Genomic DNA, 22,673 nt, shown 5'->3' with positions numbered 1-22,673 from the left:
AGAACCAGGGGACACAGTCTAAGGATAAGGGGGAAGCCATTTAGGACCGAGATGAGGAGGAATTTCTTCACCCAGAGAGTGGTGAACCTGTGGAATTCTCTACCACAGAAAGTTGTTGAGGCCAATTCACTAAATATATTCAAAAAGGAATTAGATGAAGTCCTTACTACTAGGGGAATCAAGGGGTATGGTGAGAAAGCAGGAATGGGGTACTGAAGTTGCATGTTCAGCCATGAACTCATTGAATGGCGGTGCAGGCTAGAAGGGCCGAATGGCCTACTCCTGCACCTATTTTCTATGTTTCTCTATGTTTCTATGAATGTAAAGGGGCAGTGGTTAGACTCTCTCTTGTTGGAGATAGTCATTGCCTGGCACTTGTGTGGCATGAAAATTACTTGCCACTTATCAGCCGAAGCCTGAATGTCGTTCAGGTCTTGCTGCATGCAAGCATGTGCTGCTTCATTATCTGAGGAGTTGCGAATGGAACTGAACACTGTGCAATCATCAGCAAACATCCCCACTTCTGACCTTATGATGGAGGGAAGGTCATTGATGAAGCAGCTGAAGATTGTTGGGCCTAGAACACTGCACTAGGGAACTCCTGCAGTGATGTCAAGGGGCTGAGATGATTGACCTCCAACAACCACAACCATCTTCTGTTGTGCTAAGTTTGACTCCAGTCAGTGGAGCAATTCCCCTGGATTCCCGTTGACTTTAATTTTATTAGGACTCCTTGATACCACACTTGGTCAAATGCTGCCTTGATGTCAAGGGTAGTCACTGTCACCTCATCTCTGGAATTCAACTCTTTTGTCCATGTTTGGACCAAGGCTGTAATGAGGTCTGGAGCTGAGTGGTCCTGGTGGAACCCAAACTGAGCATCAGTGAGCAGGTTATTGGTGAGTAAGTGCCACTTTATAGCACTGTCTACGACACCTTCCATCACTTTGCTGATGATTGAGGGTAGACTGATGGGGAGGTTATTGGCCGGATTGGATTTGTCCTGCGTCTTATGGACAGGACATACCTGGGCAATTTTCCACATTGTCGGTTAGATGCCAGTGTTGTAGCTGTGCTGGAACAGCTTGGCCAGAGGCATGGCTAGTTCTGGAGCACAAGTCTTCAGCACGATAACCGGGATGTTCTCGGGGCCCATAGCCTTTGCTGTATCCAGTGCATTCTGCTGTTTCTTGATATCACGTGGAGTGAATCGAGTTGGCTGATGACTGGCTTCTGTGATGGTAGAGACCTCAGGAGGAGGCCGAGATGGATCATCCACTCGGCACTCCTGGCTGAAGATGGTTGCAAACACCAGCCTTGTTTTTTGTACTTGCATGCAGGGCTCTGCTATCATTGAGGATGAGGATATTCATGGAGCCTCCTCCTCCCGTTAGTTGTTTAATTGTCCACCACCATTCACGACTGGATGTGGCAGGACTGCAGAACTTTGATCTGATCCGTTGATTGTGAGATCACTTAGCTCTGCTTATAGTATGCTGCTTCCACTGTTTAGCTTGCATGTAGTCCTGTGTTAGTGCCTCCCCAGGTTGGTATCTCATTTTTAGGTACGCCTGGTGCTGCTCCTGGCATGCTCTTCTGCACTCCTCATTGAACCAGGGTTGGTCCCCTGACTTGATGGTAATGGTAGAGTGAGGGATATGCCAGGCCATGAAGTTACAGATGGTGATGGAATATAATTCTGCTGCTGCTGATGGCCCACAGTGCCTCATGGATGCCTGGTTTTAAGCTATTAGATCTATTCTGAATCTATCCCGTTTCGCACAGTGGTAGTGCCACACAACATGATGCAGGGTGTCATCAATGTGAAGACGAGATTTTGTCTGCACAATGACTGTACGATGGTGGTCACTGGTACCAATGCTGTCATGGACAGATGCGTCTGCGACAGGTAGCTTGGTGAGGACGAGGTCAAGTAGTTTTTTTCCCTTGTGTTGGTTCTCTCACCACCTGCTGCAGGCCGATTCAGGCAGCTATGTCCTTCAGGACTCTGCCAGCTCGGTCAGTAGTGGTGCTACCGAATTACTCTTGGTGATTGACATTGAATTCCCTCATTCTCCTACAATAAAACTGAAACATTGGCTGCGCAGGTAGTTTCTGGTTGGACATATTCTTGGAAGTTTCATCACATGGCCACCTGCCTCTAACCATCGTACCCAATCAAATAGCCATTCTTCCCCATCAACAACATTTTTACAACTAATAAAAGAAAGTGTGCAAAGAACATTTAAAAATGATTTTTCTTACGGGTTGTTTGCGGCAGTGTGCAGGAGATTAATCTTTAATTCTTGGAGACTCCTGGGCACAGACCAACTGTGCAGATGACAAGCCCAAGCACTTTTCGCCTGTCATAACTCAGACCTGATTCTTGATCTGTCAAGTATTTCGAGGGGGTGGGAAGACTATTGTTAACTTTACTGAAGTTGTCTTGAATGCACTGCCAGTCTGCATGCTTATGAAGCACAGTCAAAGGGATGGTTAGGTGTAAATCTCCTCCAGGCAAAGTAATAGTTTGCACATATGTCGGTGTGTGTGTGCACTGGGACAGTGTGGTCGGAAGACGTGCTGTAAGATCCCTGCATGTATACCGGAAGTTCCCTGTGCGGGCTCCGGGTGTATTATTTCCTGTTTACAGGCGGGAAGAGTGAACCTTTTATTGCACTTCTGCCTTTGAATATTTCCGTGTCTGGAGGCTGAGGATTTGTTTTAAAAAAATCATTTCTTCTATCTCTCTCCCTCCTCTCTTTTTCCTCCCAGCGGTTAGAAGATGGCGGCGTTGGCGGAGGCGGGGGAGTCGGACCGGGACCCAGACCAGGATCAGGCCGGCCTGGCGGCCGGGGCCGCTGCAGTAGCAGCTCGAGCCGTACTAGAAGTGTCGGCCCCGGGCTCCCGACCCCTGCGGCTACTGGAGTGGAGCGTCAGAGTGGGCTGGCCGGTGCAGATCGGCACGGTGCTGGCTCACTGCCTCCCCGTGGAGCAAGAGAGCGGCGCCGAACGCGAGAGGCCGCGGTCTCGGCCGCAGGAAAAGCGGGTGAAGTCGGACCGGGCCGGTGTGGTGAAGGAGCTGTGCTGGCAGCCGGGACAAGTGGTGCCCAGCGGGTGAGAGGCAGGCAGGCGATGGAATGTGGCCCGGGGGATGGAGCGGCCGCGCGCGGCGGGCCCGAGGGGGCGCGGGACACACACACAACGCGTCACAATGGGACGGAACGCAAGAGAACTGGAGGTCACAATGGGATGGAATGTGGCCCGGGGACGGAGCGGCCGCGCGCGGCTTGAGAGGGCGGGGGGACACTGAACACAGAACACAGAACACAACGCGCGTCACAATGGGATGGAATGTGGCCCCGGGGGGGTGACACAATAGGATGGAACGCAGCAGAACTAGGGGGTCACAATGGGATGGAATGTGGCCCGGGATGGAGCGGCCACGCACGCGGCTTGAGGAGGAGGGGGAGAGAGAGACACACAACCCGTCACAATGGGATGGAATGTGGCGCGGGGGACAGAGCGAGAACACCATTTCCACAGGGCACGTCAAGAAGCAAAAACAGTTTAGCAAGACGTTTGCTGATTGCTCGGGGAAAGGGGGTGTGTTTCTTCTGTTGAGAGCATTAGTGGGTTTTTATTTATGGATGGGGGAATGTATCTTTTTGCTTTTCAAAGGATGCACGAGTGCATAAGATGGTGGGAGTGACTTACATTTCTTTGAGTAACATCTGTTCTGAAGTGAAATAGATTAGGCACGTGATTGCTACAGTGTATAGTCATTGCTACATTTTGTTTTCAAAATTATAAGCTTGCATTGAGCTTGGCAATCTGTTGAAGGACCATTTTACAGGTGATACTGGTGCTTCTATTCGTTGTTGGAACCCGAAGCGTTTATTGTCATATTAATGTATTTTCGCACTCTCCCTGCTTTAGGATATTGAAGAGTTGTCATCGGATATGATGCAAGTTAATTGGCATCCACATTTTGCTTTGGTGTTAGCCGTAGGTGATGGTAAAGTATGATGCAAAGTAATTGTTGAAGGTCTAGTCGAATAGAATAATATTTTTAACTTTTAACTCTTAACTTTGCTGCCTTGGTAATAGAGCATAGTTTCTCGTCAGTCTAACAATTGCTTAAACTTTCATTTTAATAACAACAGAGTGATGCAGAGCCTGCTGTGTGCATCAAGCCTGCCAGTTCCATATTGATTTAAACATAACAGTTGTGGTTACTAGACGGAAAACTTTTTCCCCCCACTTAAGCACTGTTATGCTTAGACCAATATGGGGCTGGCAGACTTGATGTAAACTGTAGACTCCATCACTCTGATCTGGGAAAATGAGCTCTCTGTGTGCATGCCCAACTTCACTTACTGTCAGCCAAGTGTTAGTCAAGTTGTAATGTTAACAAGTGGTCATTGAGATAGTTGGCTCTCTGTTAATGTTAAAATTAAAGTTTAAGCAGCTCTTGAGCGGTCAATTGAACTGCCTAGGAACATTTAAACTTTGTGTCAAACTGGTTGCCATTACGTTACAGCTGGTACACCACTATTTCCTTAAAGGTGCCTGCTTTGATTTTGGGCAGCTTCATGCTTTAGTGACACTTTGCAAAGTTGAAAGCCATGTTTGGTGTTACAAAAAAAACCCGGCCTATACACATGTTTTTAAAATTACGTATTGGATTTGTGGTTCTGTTGGATTGTGATTTTATATATTTGACTCGTACTTACAGATCGCCTCTGGAGTTACGATGAGTTGGATGATAGGCTGGTTTCTAACAATGTAGCGCATTCTAGAAGGGCCACTAATTTTTTTGCTGTTTTCTTTACTTTTGATTTGTACATTCCTTGACAGGGACTGCAGGCTATATGCAAGGCTTTTCTATATATTACTAGTTGATCTCCTATGGTGTTGCAGAATGTTTGTGCCAGCTGTGGCTCAGTTGGTAGCACCCTCGCCTCTGAGTCAGGAGGTTGCAGGTTCAAGTCCCACTCCAGAGATCGAGAGCAAAATCTAGCCTGACACTCCAGTGCAGTACTGAGGGAACAGATGAGACGTTAAACTGAGGTTCCATCTGCTCTCTTGGATGTACATAAAAGATCCCGTGGCACTATTTTGAAGAGCAAGGGAGTTATTCTCTGTCCTGGCCAATATTTATCCCTCAATCAACATAACAAAAACAGATGATCTGGTCATTATCACATTGCTGTGGGAGCACCAATTGGCTGCTGCGTTTCCTACATTACAACAGTGACTACGCTTCAAAAAGTACTTCATTGGCTGTAAAGCGCTTTGAGACATCCGGTGGTCATGAAAGACGCTGTATAAATGCAAGTCTTTCTTTATAATCTTCTATTCCTTTCTCCCTCAGGTACTTATCTAGCTTCCCCTTGAATGCATCTCATTAAAACGAAACCGTGAACATTTTCTGAGTGATTGCCTTTGTGTTTTTTTTTTAACTGAGGACCATTTCAATCCTTTGGGTCCAGGATTCCCCCATCCCAAACAGGGAATTCCCTAAATCTGGCATCAGTCAGAAAATCCTGAAAGATCCTAAACTACTTTCCAAAAAGGAAGTTACATCAGGGTAACAGATTTATTTGTAGTGTGCGCAAGTAGCTGGCACAGCAGCTGGTGATGTGGCACTATTTCAAAGGAGGGCTTGTATGGCTTGTATCTTTGATCAGTTAACTCTGTGATGTTCTCACACTTGAAGTAAATGTCAATAGATCAGTATTCTTGGCACAGTGTTGCCTGTGTTTATGTTGAAATCTGGTGGCATAAGCTGGGATTGGCATCGGTGTACCTGCCGATTCAGTGGAGTGCTTCCATTTATGCTGCTCGGTATGCATTAAACAAAATGTATGTACTGACAGTAGATCATTTAATATGTACAGATATAGAATCATACAGCACAGAAAGAGGCTTTTCGGCCTGTGAGACCTCTTTGAAAGAGCTACCCAATTAGTCCCACTCCTCCTTTTCCACAGCCTTGCAAATGATTCCATTTACAAATATTTATCCAAATCCCTTTTGAAATTTACTATTGAATCTGCTTCTATCACTCTTTCAGGCAGTGCAATCCAGATCATGACAACTTGCTGCGTAAATTTTATTTTCCTTAGGTCGCCTCTGGTTCTTTTGCCAATCACCTTAAATCTGTGCCCTCTGGTTATTGACCCTTCTGCCACTAGAAACGGTTTCTTTTTATTTACTTTATCAAAACCCTTCATGATTTTTAATGGTGTCCCCTTACAATGGATGGGAATTTAATTTGTGGCTCAGGCTGTCAAAATGTATTTTGCGGGATCTGTTTGTGTCGGAGACTGTCGCAGGTTGGTCTCTGGAGTGGTCGGCTGACTGTTTTGCAGTGGTCATTGGACATGTGAATTTTGGAACACGTTCATTGCCCTCCTACAGTTATGAACAGTTATCCTCGCACAGTCACTAAAGTGCTTCTTGTTGAAGCCAGATGATGGGTGGAGGCTGACGTGTATTTCTTGGAAAGGAATTGTTAAGAAATGCGATTGTTTCCAGTTCCATGAATTGTCAAAGCCTCGCGTAACTATGATGGAAATGTTTTTATCAGGATTGTTTCATGTTTAATGAAATAAACTCTTGCATTTATATAGCGCCTTTCACGATTTGGGGATGTCCCAAAGTGCTTCATAGCCAATGAAGTACTTTTGAAGTGTAATCACTGTTGTAATGTAGGAAACGTGTACAGCAAGCTCCCACAAGCAGCAATGAAATAATGACCAGATATAGTGCCATGGTATCTTTTACAGCCACCTGAGAGAGCAGACGCCGGCTCGGTTTAAAGTCTCATCCACAAGACAGCACCTCCGACAGTGCAGCACTCCCTCAGTACAGCACTGGAGTGTCAGCCTAGATTTTGTAGAAGTTGTAAGCAAGTTCTGCCTGGGATCAACTGTATCGGATAACCTATCTCTAGATAATGAGCTCAACGTGCAGCGGAAAGGCAGTAACCACATTCGGCCAATTGTCTAATTGTGTGTGAAATAATTGGAGATTGACATTGAACGCCACGATGTATGTCTATGAAACATGCGTTCTGAGCATGTTGATGTACAGGAGCGAGACCTGGACCACCTACAGCAGGCATGACAGAAGATCCAACTCTTTCCACACCCGTGGTCTTCACCATATTCTACATATCGAGTGGAAGACAAAGTTTGTGATACCAAAGTACTTGAGGAAGCTAAGTTGCCAAGTCTAACACCTTCTCAAACACACAAACGGATGCCTCCTGTGGCTTGGTCGCCTGTATCAGCTGGAAGATGGGCGCATTGGAAAGATCTCTTGTATGGAGAACTTGCAGATGCTTCAAGACTGCTAGGCCGACCTCGGCTCAGGTTTAAAAATGTTCGGAAGATGGATTTGAGGACTTGAGAACTTTGAACATCGATGGCACAAGCTGTGATGATGTGGCTAACATCAAACCACTTTGGAGGGCTGTGTTGTATTGGGGAAGCCAAAGAGACTGAGGAGAGTTGGCTGAGAGAGAAAAAAAGAGGAGAGTGCATGAGCTTTAAGAGTTAATACTGGTGGTTCATCTAGGAGCATAGGAACAGGAGGGGGCCATTCAGTCCCTTGAGCCTGTTGCACCATTTGATTAGATCATGACTGACTGTAGATCTGGCCCTGCAACTTACGCCTGCACTGTCTCTGGCGATGACTGTCACTCAAGAATTGGGCTCTTCAGCCATTCGCCGCGTGCCAAAGTAACAGCTGTTTTGGCGCTCAGGCCATTGTCTCCCGAGATGGATGACTGCTACATCTTAAGATTTTGAAGTTTGTGTCCAGGCTCATGCAAGTGTTTTCCAAACGTCTGCCAGTCATGTGCATGTCATCCCTAAATGCATCATGCAACAATCCAGTGGATCTGGCACTGCTCGACATTGTGCCATGCAGCCTACAATCTAGTATCCCGATTGCCTTGAAGCTGTTGCAGAGCAAACCAGGCAGAACAGTATAGACGTAAAAAGAATAACTCTGCATGCTGTAAATTTGAAATAAAAACACAACTTGGTGGAAATTCACAGCAAGTCTGTCAACTAGTGGGAAAACTGAAGAGACTCCAATGTGTTACCTGCTGGAATCAATTTTGCCACCTACTCATTTGTAGAACTACCAAGTTTCTTATACCCTCTTTAGGCTGTTCCCAAGGAATCAGAATAGTTGTGAAATGGGAAGGAACCCAGATCAGTTTTATACCTACTGTGGCCTTGCCTTGTCTGCGGTGTACTTTGAGAATGTTTTGTTTTTGACCAGAACATTCCCCTGGTTTTCCTTTTGTTCTGGTCTGGTTGTGACAAGGTCATAGTGGTTAGAATGCATGTCAGGGCTTTCTCTGATTTCACAGCTATTCTCATTCCCTGGGTACAGTGTTAATAAGGTAGAAGAAATTAGTACAGGTAGTTTCACAAGTAAATAGGCAACAAAATTTGGTTTCAGTACTTCGACAGAATCACAAATTTGGTCAAATTTGGAATACTTTCTTCACTAAAACAATTAGAATTTGGGGGTTGCTTTGTTGGTCAGTGGTCCCATAAGACAGTTTGTCAAGCCATGTGACAATGCACTTTTACTAACTTCTAGCATAAGCAACTTTTCTGAGGTGATTGATTTTAATCAAGCATCCAACAAGAGTGGTTACTTTTAACAGCCCACATGGTTAGCAAGTTAATAGATTTGATTATTTTTATGTTTTTTTTAAAAAGAAAATCTTCTGAAGTGGGGGTGGTGGGGAGAAAGAGAAAAAAGAACATTTAAACATCAAAATTCCCGAATGTTCATGTGTTTCAAAGCTCCATTGAGTTGGTTTGCATGTGCATGGATGTGAGTTGGAAACTCATATCTTGCCACAAATGAGATTGTAAAACAGTGTGTCAACGATGTTTACAGCATCTGGTGCTCAAGTTTCGGACGCCCGTTAGAATGGTGCACATTGGAGAGGGCTGCCTAATTTATAGAACAAATTGTGCCGAATACTTACCTCGCGATTCTCCGATAGCTGTAGGCCCATTTCCACTTCGGCGCTGTGAAGCAGGAGCTGCTGCGGGGGAAGCTCCAGCCCTTCGCCGAAAACAGTGCCGGCAGCTGCGCGAGTGCGCAGTAGCTCCCGGCGTCCTGTCTCCGGGGCGACGACCCTATCCCAGGCCGAAGGGACGTTGCCCCTATCCCGGGCCGAGTGGCCTGCGCATCTTAGCTTGGCGGCGGGCCCCGCCCGCTCGGCCTCTTGCTGGGGGCGGGCCCCGCCCGAAGAGACGTTGGCGTCGTCGGCAGCCCTGCCCGAAGTCCTCAAGGGGGCCCGGCTTCATCGTTGGCGGGGCCCGTGGCCTCTCGCTGGGGCGGGCCCCGCCCGAAAAGTTGGCGGCGTCGGCCTAGCATCGTTGTTGTCTTCTCTCTCTCCTCCCCCCCCCCCCCCCCCCCAATCTCTCATTCCCTACGCCTGATTTCTAAGTGTAGGCAAGATTTTTCTGAGCGTACAAAAATCTACACTTACTCCAAACTAACTTAGAATGAAGTAAGTTTTCGCTGCCTAAACTTTCAAAACAGGCGTATGTGGCCGGACACGCCCCTTTTGGGGAAAAAAAAATCTGTTCTAACTTACTAGAACTGAAGCAAACTAAAGGCCGAGAATTTCTAAGATACTCCATTCTAAACTAGTTGCTCCAAAAAAATAAGAGCAACTCAGGCCGAAATTAGACCCCCTGATGTCTAAATAGTAAAAATTGAAACATCGATGGAGATTTTCTTGGGATTCAACAGCACATTTAAAAAGAAAACCTGATTGGGAAATGATTTAATCACTAACACACTGCCTTGTTATGTTACTAACCTAGACACCTCAAAATGGTTTTGGTCTCTGCTGAGTTAGCATCGCAGCAAGGGTGATGGTTGGCGATTTAGAAATGGTCTCTGTACTGCTGAGCGAGCGATGGATGGAAAAATAGTCAGAGTTCCTGCTCTTGATTCATATCCAGTGATCTCTGTGAAAATGCGTGTGTGGATGTTTGATTATAATCATTGTATCATGCGGCTACCAGGATGGTAACAGGTGAGCCAGATGGACCTTGGTCTTTTCTGTTTGTCGAACCATTCCTTGCATGGTTGAACAGTATGCTGGCAAACACCAGGCTTGCAAATGAAGAATGGCAGCTCACGCCAAGTACTGGAGCACTATCAATTATTTGCCGAGCTGTATTGCAGTATGAGCCGTCCCCTTTCGAAGGGGAGATTTTAGCAATTCAACAATTAAGTTATGTATAATATCGGGCAAATCCTGCATTTCGTGCTGCAGCACAGATAATGTTCCATGAGATTTATAGGCAGCTGCTGCTAAATACGGTTAATGGGTGTGGTGTTTCAGATTAACATACAGTAGTGTTGGAATCTTTCCATACTGGCGGGGGCAAGTTACTTTTCACCTTTTGGTGACCTGTGAAACGAACGAACTGGCCAACTTACAATCGATATGTGTCTATTCACCCTATCCTTTATTTTTTTTTCTGACTGCTTTCTTGCTAAACCTGATCATTTGCTGCCTGGTGTACTCCAGTAACTGTCTCCGTAATAGTGGATCTGCTGTAGAAGGTAGTGTTAATGACAGGAGCATTCTACCATGTAACATACAGGGTTTGATTCTGCTACTGAGGTGGAACTGTGCTTAATTGGCCTGGCTCTTTATGGCCTTACTCTTACTGCGTCAAAGATTAGTTGTTCGGGGAAGTTGGCGATTGGTAGGTGCTTGTAAATTTCTGGCTCCCGGTCTGAAGAAACCAGCATGAAATCATCACCTTTGTTTCTCGTTATTTTAAATAATTTTGAAATCCAATGAACACTCAAATGTGATAGGTAGGTTTCTTGGGCTTAATTTAAGATCATATTATTATTATTACTATTATTATTATGCAGTTAAAATTAAACCCTTCTGATGAGTGAATTAAAAAAATAAATCAGTGTGCTTGGGGGAGGGGAATTAATTGAACCTGAGTTCCATGATTACCAATCCATTTGAACTTTGTCTTCATAAAGTGGTACTTCCCCACAATCGAGACAAAAATACCTTTTGAATCTGAAAGGTAAACCTACAAGTTCAACAACACGCCTGTTAAATACTTCACCGCATGACACCTCCCTGCTCTTCCTGGAGTGGGATTAGGTTGAGAATACTGGCACCATTTCAGCTGTAAACCTCCACTGCCTGCCTGCTTTTTGCACAGTTGCTGAGTGTTTCAGGGTTTTTTTTCTTCCCCCTCTGCTGTTTACTGGCCTGTCTGCGCTGGAAGATCGCAGCTTGATCAGCACAGCATTTCTGCCATGAGGACACTGCCAGTAACTGGTGGTTGGAGGTCAATAATTCTAGCCCAGGACATCACTGCAGGACTTTCTTAGGACAGTGTCCTAGGCCCAACATCAGCTGCTTCATCAATGACCTTCCCTGCATCATAAGGTCAGAAGTAGGGATGTTCGCTGATGATTGCAGAATGTTCAGTTTCATTCGCAACTCCTAAGAAAATGAAGCAGTTCATTCCTGCCTGCAGCAAGACCTGAATGACATTTAGGCTTGGGCTGATAAGTGGCAAGTAACATTTGCACCACACAAGTGCCAGGCAATGACTATCTCCAACAAGTGAGAGTCTAACCACCTCCCCATGATATTCAACGGCATTACCATCGCCGAATCCCCCACCATCACCATCTTGTGGGGGGGGGAACTTAACTGGACCAGCCACATAAATACCGTGGCAACAAGAGCGGGTCAGAGGCTGGGTATTCTACGGCGAGTAACTCACCTCCTGACTCCCCAAATTCTTTTCACCATCTACAAGGTGCAAGTCAGGAACGTGATGGAATACTCTCCACTAGCCTGGATGAGTGCAGCTTCAGCAGCATGCAAGAAGCTCAACGCCATCCAGGATAAAGCAGACCATTTGATCGGGACCCCATCCACCACCTGAAACATTCACTCCCTCCATCATCGATGTACTGTGGCTGCAGTGTGTACCATCTACAATATGCACTGCAACAACTTGCCAAGGCTTTTTCGGCAGCACCTCCCAAACCCGCGGCCTCTACCACCTAGAAGGACAAGGGCGGCAGGAGCATGGGAACAGCATCACCTACAAGTTACACAGCACCGTGACTTGGAAATATATCGTCGTTGCTTCATCGTCGCTGGGTCAAAATCCTGGAACTCCCCAACAGCATTGTGGGAGTACCTTCACCACAAGGACTGCAGCGTTCAAGAGCAATTAAGGATGGGCAATAAATGCTGGCCTTGCCAGCAAGGACCCCTTCCCAGGAACTAATAATAAAAAAAGAACTGGGACCGTGGCCCAGTCACAGGCCCAGCTGCCGTACTCGGGGAACGAAGCTCCACTTGATGATCATTCCAGGCCCTTGGACAAGGCTGACGTGGCGGCTCCTTCCTACCCTCCCTCCAGCGAATCCATTCCCGGTGTCTCTGGGGCCTCTCGTCTCCCCTCCCTTGGGAATTCTCAGTCAGTCTGATGCCTCCCCTAATCCGGTTACGTGTCCGTTTCCAAAGCTACCTTTGCCCCGGCGATTGCTTACCAGTGTCTCGCTGTGCGAGTGCACCAGGCCCCGGGCCTGACATCGAACTCTCTGGTGCATGAGCTCTCGGCTGCCGTTCGGGCGGATGAATTAACGGCCAGCAGCGTGGCCCTGACCCGCACCATCGCATCAATGGGTCCCGTTCACATTATTTCACGGACCCCCTGGAAAGTCTGTACAGACCCCAGTTTGAGAGCCACTGACTTACTGGACAGCATGCACCCCCTAAAGTAAAGCAGAACATGCCAATTTGCCCCGATTATGGTTCACTTTCAGGAGCTTTAGTGAGAGCTGGTTGAACGTGTCGAATAACATCGGGCGAGTTTGATTGATCTGTTAGTGCTGAGATTCAAACTCCAACCGGGTTTGGAGTTGAGGCTGCTGATGAGTTAGGCCCCAGATAAATTGACTACTGCACCTTATAATAGAGTTGTTGCTGGGATTCCCTGCTCCTGTTGGAGTTTGAACTGTGCCCTTAATTTTCATTGGTCGTCACATCACTGAGGAGTTTTGCTGTCCCTCAAGATCTGCAACAATGTGTGAGGTGATTCAATGGCAACAACAACAACTTGTGTTTATGTAGTACCTTTAACGTCGTAAAATGTCCCAAGGTGTTTCACTGGAGCGTTAGCAATCCAAATTTGACACTGATGAGATATTGGGACAGGTGGGTCATAGAGGTAGGTTTTAAGGAGCGTCTTAAAGATGGAGAGGTTTAGGGAAGGAATTCCAGAGTTCGGGGCTGAAGCTGCTGGTGGAGCGATTTAAAATAGGGGATGGACTAGAGTGGAGACATCTTGGTGTGTGGGGCTGGAGGAGATTACAGGTAGGGAAAAGCGAGGCCATGGAGGGATTTGAAAAGAAGGATGAGAATTTTAAAATCAAGGTGTTGCTTAACTGGGAGCCAATGTAGGTCGATGAACACGGGTGGTGGGTGAACGAGACTGGGTGCGAGTTAGGATAAGGGCAGCCGAGTTTTTGATTTGGTTCCGTTTTAATGGTGGGGAAGTATCTCAGTACTTTTCCCGTTCTAGAAACATAGAAAATAGGTGCAGGAGTAGGCCATGCGGCCCTTCGAGCCTGCACCACCATTCAATAAGATCATGGCTGATGATTCCTTCTGAACCCCTTTCCTGCTTTCTCTCCATACCCCTTGATCCCTTTAGCCGTAAGGGCCATATCTAACTCCCTCTTGAATATATCCAATGAACTGGCATCAACAACTCTCTGTGGCAGGGAATTCCACAGGTTAACAACTCTGACTGAAGAAGTTTCTCCTCGTCTCAGTCCTAAACGGCCTGCCCCTTATCCTAAGACTGTGTCCACTGGTTCTGGACTTCCCCAACATCGGGAACATTCTTCCCGCATCTAGCCTGTCCAGTCGAGTCAGAATCTTATATGATTCTATGAGATCCCCTCTCATCCTTCTAAACTCCAGTGTATAAAGGCCCAGTTGATCCAGTCTCTCCTCATATGTCAGTCCAGCCATCCCTGGAATCAGTCTGGTGAACCTCCGCTGCACTCCCTCAATAGCAAGAACGTCCTTCCTCAGATTAGGAGACCAAAACTGAACATACTATTCCAGGTGGGGCCTCAGTAAGGCCCTGTACAATTGCAGCAAGATTTCCCTGCTCCTATATTCAAATCCCCTTGCTATGAAGGCCAACATACCATTTGCCTTCTACACTGCCTGCTGTACCTGCATGCCAACTTTCAATGACTGATGAACCATGACACCCAGGTCTTGCTGCACCTCCCCTTTTCCTAATCTGCCGCCGTTCAGATAATATTCTGCCTTCGTGTTTTTGCACCCAAAGTGGATAACCTCACATTTATCACATTATACTGCATCTGCCATGTATTTGCCCACTTACCTAACCTGTCCAAGTCACCCTGCAGCCACTTAGTGTCCTCCTCACAGCTCACACCGCCACCAAGTTTAGTGTCATCTGCAAACTTGGAATTGAGTGTAATATCTCCATCTAAATCATTCATATATATTGTCAAGAGCTGGGGTCCCAGCACTGAGCCCTGCGGCACTCCACCAGTCACTGCCTGCCATTCTGAAAAGGACCCGTTAATCCCGACTCTCTGCTTCCTGTCTGCCAACCAGTTTTCTATCCACGTCAGTACATTACCCCCAATACCATGTGCTTTGATTTTGCACACCAATCTCCTGTGTGGGACCTTGTCAAAAGCCTTTTGAAAATCCAAATACACCACATCCACTGGTTCTCCCTTGTCCACTCTACTAGTTACATCCTCAAAGAATTCCAGAAGATTTGTCAAGCATGATTTCCCTTTCATAAATCCATGGCTGACTTGGACCAATCCTATCACTGCTCTCCAAATGCGCTGCTATTTCATCCTTAATGATTGATTCCAACATTTTCCCCACCACCGATGGTCAGGCTAACCGGTCTATAATTACCCGTTTTCTCTCCCTCCTTTTTTAAAAAGTGGTGTTACATTAGCAGCCCTCCAGTCCATAGGAACTGATCCAGAGTCGATAGACTGTTGGAAAATTATCACCAATGCATCCACTATTTCTAGGGCCACTTCCTTAAGTACTCTGGGATGTAGACTATCAGGCCCTGGGGATTTATCGGCCTTCAATCCCGTCAATTTCCCTAACACAATTTCCCGCCTAATAAGGATATCCTTCAGTTCCTCCTTCTCACTAGACCCTCGGATCCCCTAGTACATCCGGAAGGTTATTTGTGTCTTTGTGAAGACAGAACCAAAGTACGTGTTCAATTGGTCTGCCATTTCTTTGTTCCCCATTATAAATTCACCCGAATCCGACTGCAAGGGACCTACGTTTGTCTTCACTAATCTTTTTCTCTTCACTAATCTTTTTCTCTTCACATATCTATAGAAGCTTTTGCAGTCAGTTTTTATGTTTCCGGCAAGCTTCCTCTCATACTCTATTTTTCCCCTCTTAATTAAACCTTTTGTCCTCCTCTGCTGAATTCTAAAATTCTCCCAGTCCTTCGGTTTGCTGCTTTTTCTGGCTAATTTATATGCCTCTTCCTTGGAATTAATACTATCCTTAATTTCCTTTGTTAGCCACAGTTGAGCCACCTTCCCTGTTTTATTTTTACTCCAGACAGGGATGTACAATTGCTGAAGTTCATCCATATGCTCTTTAACGGTTTGCCATTGCCTATTCACCGTCAATCCTTTCAAGTATCATTTGCCAGTCTAATCTAGCCAATTTGCGCCTCATACCATCAAAGTTACCTTTCCTTAAGTTCAGGACCCCAGTTTCTGAATTAACTGTGTCACTCTCCATCTTAATGAGGAATTCTACCATATTATGGTCACTCTTCCCCAAGGGGCCTCGCACAACAAGATTGCTAATTAGTCCCTTCTCATTACACATCACCCAGTCTAGGTTGGCCAGCTCTCTGGTTGGTTCCTCGACATATTGGTCTAGAAAACCATCCCTAAAACACTCCAGGAAATCCTCCTCCACTGCATTGCTACCAGTTTGGTTAGCCCAATCAATATGTAGATTAAAGTCGCCCTTGATTACTGCTGTACCTTTATTGCACACACCCCTTATTTCTTGTTTGTTGTTGTCCCCAACCTCACTACTACTCTTTGGTGGCCTGTACACCGCTCCCACTAGCGTTTTCTGCCCTTTGGTATTCCGTAACTCCACCCATACCGATTCCACATCATCCAAGCTAATGTCCTTCCTTACAGCTGCATTAATTTCCTCTTTAACCAGCAACGTCACCCCGCCTCCTTTTCCTTTCTGTCTATCCTTCCTAAATGCTGAATACCTCTGGATGTTGAGTTCCCAGCCTTGGTCACCCTGGAGCCATGTCTTCGTGATGCCAATCACATCGTATCCGTTAACTGCTATCTGCGCAATTAATTCATCCACCTTATTCCGAATACTCCTCACATTGAGGCACAGAGCTTTCAGGCTTGTCTTTTTAACACACTTTGACCCTTTAGAATTTTGCTGTAAATTGGCCCTTTTTGTTTTTTGCCTTGGGTTTCTCGGCCCTCCACTTTTACTATTCTCCTTTCTATATTTTGCTTCTGCCTCCATTTTATTTCCCTCTGTCTCCCTGCATAGGTTCCCATCCCCCTGCCATATTAGTTTAACTCCTCCCAAACAGCACTCGCAAACACTTCCCCTAGGACATTGGTTCCGGTCCTGCCTAGGTGCAGACCGTCCGGTTTGTACTGATCTCACCTCCCCCAGAACCGGTTCCAATGCCCCAGGAATTTGAATCCCTCCCTTCTGCACCACTGCTCAAGCCACGTATTCATCTGAGCTATCTTGCGATCCCTACGTGGCCCTGGTAGCAATCCTGAGATTACTACCTTTTGAGGTCCTGCTTTTTAATTTAACTCCTAGCTCCCTAATTCGTCTTGTAGGACCTCATCCTGTTTTTTACCTATATCGTTGGTACCTATATGTACCACGACAACTGGCTGTTCACCCTCCCTTTTCAGAATGTCCTGCATCCGCTCTGAGACATCCTTGACCCTTGCACCAGGGAGGCAACATACCATCCTGGAGTTTCGGTTGCAGCTGCAGAAACTCCTATTTATTCCCCTTACAATTGAATCCCCTATCACTATACTTCTCCCACTCTTTTTCCTCCCCTCTTGTGCAGCAGAGCCACCCACTGTGCCTTGAGCTTGGCTGCTGCTGCCCTCCCCTGATGAGTCACCCCCCCTCAACAGTACTCAAAGCGGTGTATCTGTTTTGCAGGGGGATGACCGCAGGGGACCCCTGCACTACTTTCCTTGCACTGCTCTTCCTGTTGGTCTTACATTCCCTATCTGTCTGTGTACCCTTCTCCTGAGGTAAGACCAACTCACTAAACGTGCTATTCACATCATTCTCCGCATCGTGGATGCTCCAGAGTAAATCCACCCGCAGCTCCAGTTTTGCAACGTCAGGAGCTGCAGGCGGATGCACTTCCCGCACACGTAGTCGTCAGGGACACTGGAAGCGTCCCTGACTTCCCACATAGTACAGGGAGGAGCATAACACGTGTCCGAGCTGTCATGCCATTGACTTAATCCTTAGATAAACTTAATCTGGCAACAACAAGGCTAAAGATTACTTACTGATATAGAAAAGAAAAAAGAAAAGCTACTCACCAATCACTTAACCCCTTGGCTGTGACGTCACCTTTCAATTTCTTTCTACTTTTTTGCCTTCTCTCCCCGCTGAAGCTGCACAAGCATGCCTTTTATAGGCCTCACCAACGCCACGAACTCCTGCCTCTCGACTGCCGCCGCCTCTCACTGCCGCTGGGCCTTTTATAGGCCTCACCAACGCCACGAACTCCCGCCATTTTGTGTTCAAAATTATACCTGCATATATAAAGTGATCAAACCCATTCTGAACTCCAGGACTCTGGCCCACTGTAGTGTGCTGATGTGCTGTAAAAGGCAGATTAATTTCAACGCTGGCAAAACATTATAAATGTGTGTACTGTGCTTAAGAGCCATCTGGTACAGAGAGGTCCACACTGCCTTGTGGGCTATATATGGTTCATGAAATCCTGGCTGTCTGGTGTTTCTTAATTCCTGGTTTGTGCAGTTTGAATTTCGAATGCTTAAAGGTTTGGAAAGGGCTGACTGTTGCCCTGTTGGCGGGTAAATTCTAATTCCAAACACCAAGATTTGTTTGTATGTACAGCTTCAGATATATGCAAATTAATAGGAACACGGATTTAAACTTTTATATGTTGCCTCAAACGGCCCCATGGTACGCACCTAAGTAGCTCTCAACAACCTAAAGGTTGGACATTTGTGTGTTCAAGATAATGGGGCAGAAATCCCGGCCTCTACGTACACTACGGAGTGTGTACGAACCTGGGAAGGCATCGCAAAAGCCGGTTTTCAGCGCGCAATGCTCGTGCTGAAAACTGGCTTTTTCGATCTGACCAGCTGGAGCTTGACAGATCTTCTCTATCTCAGCAGCCAGGACATTTGCATGGGCAAGATTACGGTATTTACCCATATCTTGCCCAGCAGAGACATCCTTAAAAACTCTTGCGTTTGATAAAAGCAGGTGCATAGCCTACTTTTACAGGTGTAAGAGTTTTAAAACACACTTAAAACTCAAGAAATAAAATTAAAAAAACACTTTAAAAACATTGCATACTACGTTAAATTTATTTTAAAGCATAATTTAAAAAACTTTTTAAAAATCAGAAAAATATATATTAATACATAAATAACTAATTTAAATTAATGTTAAATATGTAGTGTATTTTTTATTAATATTTTGTGTGTTTGGGGGGGGGGGAGTTGTCATTCATAATAATGGGAACTCCAACTTATGGAGTTCCCATTATTATGAATGAGAAAATACTTTACCTGGATTGGCCAGCCCTGCACATGTCCTGACGTGCAAGCGCTGCGATGTGGAGGCTTCAGGACCGGGAACTCGCGTGGGAGCAACAGGTTCAGGTAAGTGCGCCTGATCGGCCACGGGAAGCAGCCGACCAGAATTTCTGAACCTGTAACTAAATACATCAATGTCGTATCAAAACATTCAAGAGCCCTGCTTTTCCGTGAATTTTTTTTCACAATACAGTAGTGCCCGTGTACTATGTGTGTCAGTGGTACATTAATGAGAGACGTGCTATGTGTGTTTGCGGTACATTAGTGAGAGATGTGTACTGTGTGTGTTTGCGGTACATTAGTGAGAGACACTGACATTTTGATTTGCTGGGATTGAGATCAGTAACGTGGAGATAGAATGCAGCTGACACTGCCTCTTGACAACAACAAACTTGCATTTATATAGCAACTATATAAAATGTCCCAAGGTGGTTCATAGGAGTGTTATCTATTAAAATTTGACACCGAGCCACATTGAGCTATTAGGGCAGATGGTCAAAGAGATAGTTTTTAAGGAGCGTCTTAAAGGAGGCAGAGAGGTTTAGGGAGGGTATTCCAGAGTTTAGGACCCAGGAAGCTGAAGGCGCAGCTGCCAATGGTGTAGTGATGAAAATCGGGAATACTCACGAGTCCAGAATTGGAGGACACAGAGCTCTGAGGGGAGGGCTGGAGGAGGTTACAGAGATAGGGAGGGGCGAGGCCATGGAGCGATTTGAAAACAATGAGTTTAGGAAAAACCTGGACACAACTGTTAACTTTTTTTTTGAAGTGCGTAGTGGTACAATAAAAATTAGTTTTTAGCTTTGGGTGGAGGGCAATTGTTTGGGCAAGGGACAATATAATGAGGCCAGCACCCATCCCAACTTTGAGATGAGCCATGAATTAGGTTAATGTTTGAATGTGAAAAGTTTGCATGTGTGTTAGGCAATTAGAGTTTTGTTGTAACAAGAAATAAATGTAATACAAGCCACTGGTAGTGTAACGTGGACACGTTGTGTACAACTTAGAACCTGGTGCGCTTTAGGAGCTGTTATCTGAATGCATGCAGAGATTCTATGAAACCCACTATCTTAAAGGCCTAATATCATGCGGGTTCCAGGAGTGGCAAGTTGTCAGCGTAACCTAATCCTATTCTTGAGGGAAAGTCATTTTAAAAACGTACTTATTTATCTTCTAATAAAGTGGCATGTGTCCGTAGGCTTTGGGGAATTGTCCCATAGGTCAAAACTGCGCAAATCAAACAATTCCATTGATCAAAAAACTGCTCCCATTTGTGCGTGGCTAAGGCCTAAAATGACCATGGTGATACCTGTAAATGAGTGTTTTATGCTGGAATAAGGGAAACTGCAGGCCCATTGAAGCACTTGGCTCTGCTATGTGCTTGAACTGATTCCTAGCACACTCAGTTCATTGTTGCAGGCATCACATTAGTGACTGTGGCCAATTGATTTGTGTCTTGTGAAAGGGTCAAGCAGAGTGCAGCAAATAGTAAGGGTTAGGAATCTTAAGCTAACATCAATATACTGTAGAGTTCAAGACCAGCATCATCGCAGTTGAAAAGGGCAGATTAAAGATCGTTCACTGGTTTGTGTTTTGCCAACAATTAGGTGCATAATGTGAGGGAATAGCCCACGGCAGTGTTCGCCTCAACATGTGCCAGCGTTGCACTTTTTCTATTTTCATTTATAATGTTTAAAGGGGACACCACCAGTCCTCTCTCATGTGCAGTGAAATATAAACCTGATGCCATGTCCATTCCAACTGTATGGTATCGTGACGGGTCACGTCACGTGATTGGATCATAAGAGCATCAGTGTCTGCTTTGACACCAGCTGCTGGTTTAAAAACAGAACTCCGGAAGGGGAATGAGCCAACCCGTTCCTGATGAGCTTCGGCTGCATATGGGCGTTTCCAGCAATATCTCCTTTCTTTGTGTTGGGACCAGGAGTCTTGGCAAGTTATTTCTGTCTTCAACCAATGTTCACACGCATGCACATACACACACATCCACTTCCAACAGGGATTGCGGGATAGTGATGAGGAACAAAATTCCTGGATGATTTACCACCTTCTCCTAACCCAGAGCCACAACTGTCATCTAAGCTAACTCATTATTGACCGGGGCCCAAGATCGTCCTAAGTGGAGGAAGAATTTCCGGGAGGGCGTAGAGCACCTCGAGTCTTGTCGCCGAGAGCATGCAGAAATCAAGCGCGGACAGCGGAAGGAGCGTGCGGCAAACCAGACTCCCCAGTCACCCTTTCCTTCAACTGTCTGTCCCACCTGTGACAGAGACTGCAGTTCCTGTATTGAACTGTACAGTCACCCGAGAACTCACTTTTAGAGTGGAAACAAGTCTTCTTTGATTTCGAGGGACTGCCTACGATGAAAATGTCGACAGTGTGAAGATTTCACAATGCCGATTAATCTGGTGCTACACGTACGTGTGTGTGTGTGTGTGTGTTTTCACTTCAGAGAGGCAAATTTATCTCTTGTCCAAACTCCTCTAGAATTAAGACTGATATTTTTCTTTAGTAGGATTGCGACTCGTTCTGAAAATTCTCATCCTTGTTTTCAAATCGCTCCATGGCCTCGTCACTCCCTATCTCAGTAACCTCCTCCAACCCTCCGAGATCTCTACGCTCCTCCAATTCTGGCCACTAGCGCATTCCTGATTTTAATCGCTCCACCATTGGCGGCCGTGCCTTCAGCTGCCAAGGCCCTAAGCTCTGGAATTCTCTCCTTAAACCTCTCTGCCTCTCTACCCCTCTCCTTTAAGACGCTCCTTAAAACTTACCTTTTTGACCAAACTTTTGGTCACCTGTCCTAATTTCTCCTTTAATGGCTCTGTGTCAAATTTTGTTTGATGCGCACTCTTGTGAAGGAACTTGGAACGTTTTACTACATTGAAGGTGCTATATAAATGCAAGTTGTTGCTCTCCGATCTATCATGGCCAGTCCTATACTTTTGGTGACTCATAGCATAATCTGGCAGCTATGCAGTTTTGCAACCTTCTATCATTAGTAATTTGCTGCAGTAATTTGTCAAATGTAAACCATGTCTTTGTGGCTTATATTCCTTGCCACAACAACCTATAATTTTCAGAAAAATGCCCGAAAGGGAATCTTTAGCACTTGACTAAATACTTTAGATCTGTTAGGACTTTCAGCGACAGAATAGGAAAACTAATAGTTGACTGAAGGAATGGGTTATTGGAAATTTCTGCTGTGTTTACAAACTATTTATTTAAAAAACCTTGAATTATTTTTGTCTCTATTTATTAATCTTTTAATTTACCAAGTCATTGTCTTTGAAATATTTAATGACATCTGCCTACATAATTGAAGGAGCATGCCCCTAACATTAACTAAGGTTTATCACCTCAAAAGTGCCATACATCCATAGGGAGGAAAATAGTTTTTTGTTGACAACAGCAACAACCTGCATTTATATAAGCGCTTTAAACATAAAACAATTTCCAAGGTGCTTCACAAAGGCATAATCAGACAAAAATGGAGACCTACCTAGCCACAGAAGATATTTGGTGGGGTGACTGAAAGTCTGGTCAAAGAGTTGGGTTTAAAGGTAGAGAGGCAGAGGGATCAGGGAGGGAATTCCAGAGCAGGTGGCTTGGGTGGCTCAAGGCACACCTTGCAGTGGTGGGGGAGGGCGGGATGC

General features: G+C 45.6%; 1 protein-coding gene across 3 annotated transcripts in view; it reads left to right on the top strand.

Annotated features, from left to right (window-relative positions):
- ctdp1 (CTD (carboxy-terminal domain, RNA polymerase II, polypeptide A) phosphatase, subunit 1) overlaps window positions 1–22,673 on the top strand; it is a 385,081-nt gene that overhangs the window by 1,936 nt on the left and 360,472 nt on the right. The window contains exon 2 of one of the 3 annotated variants that reach the window (XM_070888569.1): window positions 2,776–3,117. The exons of 1 other annotated variant lie outside the window; for it this stretch is intronic. In XM_070888569.1, coding sequence (XP_070744670.1) covers window positions 2,786–3,117 — 332 coding nt within the window. In that variant the 5' untranslated portion in view covers window positions 2,776–2,785. Of the gene's footprint in view, window positions 1–2,651; window positions 3,118–22,673 lie in introns of those variants that run through there. One more of the 3 variants, XM_070888571.1, reaches the window with a different exon arrangement.

The sequence above is a fragment of the Pristiophorus japonicus genome, chromosome 1, assembly GCF_044704955.1.
Source record: "Pristiophorus japonicus isolate sPriJap1 chromosome 1, sPriJap1.hap1, whole genome shotgun sequence".
NCBI lineage: Eukaryota > Metazoa > Chordata > Chondrichthyes > Pristiophoridae > Pristiophorus > Pristiophorus japonicus.
Note: the sequence above shows the minus strand (reverse complement) of the source record. Positions and strands in the feature narration are given on the sequence as shown.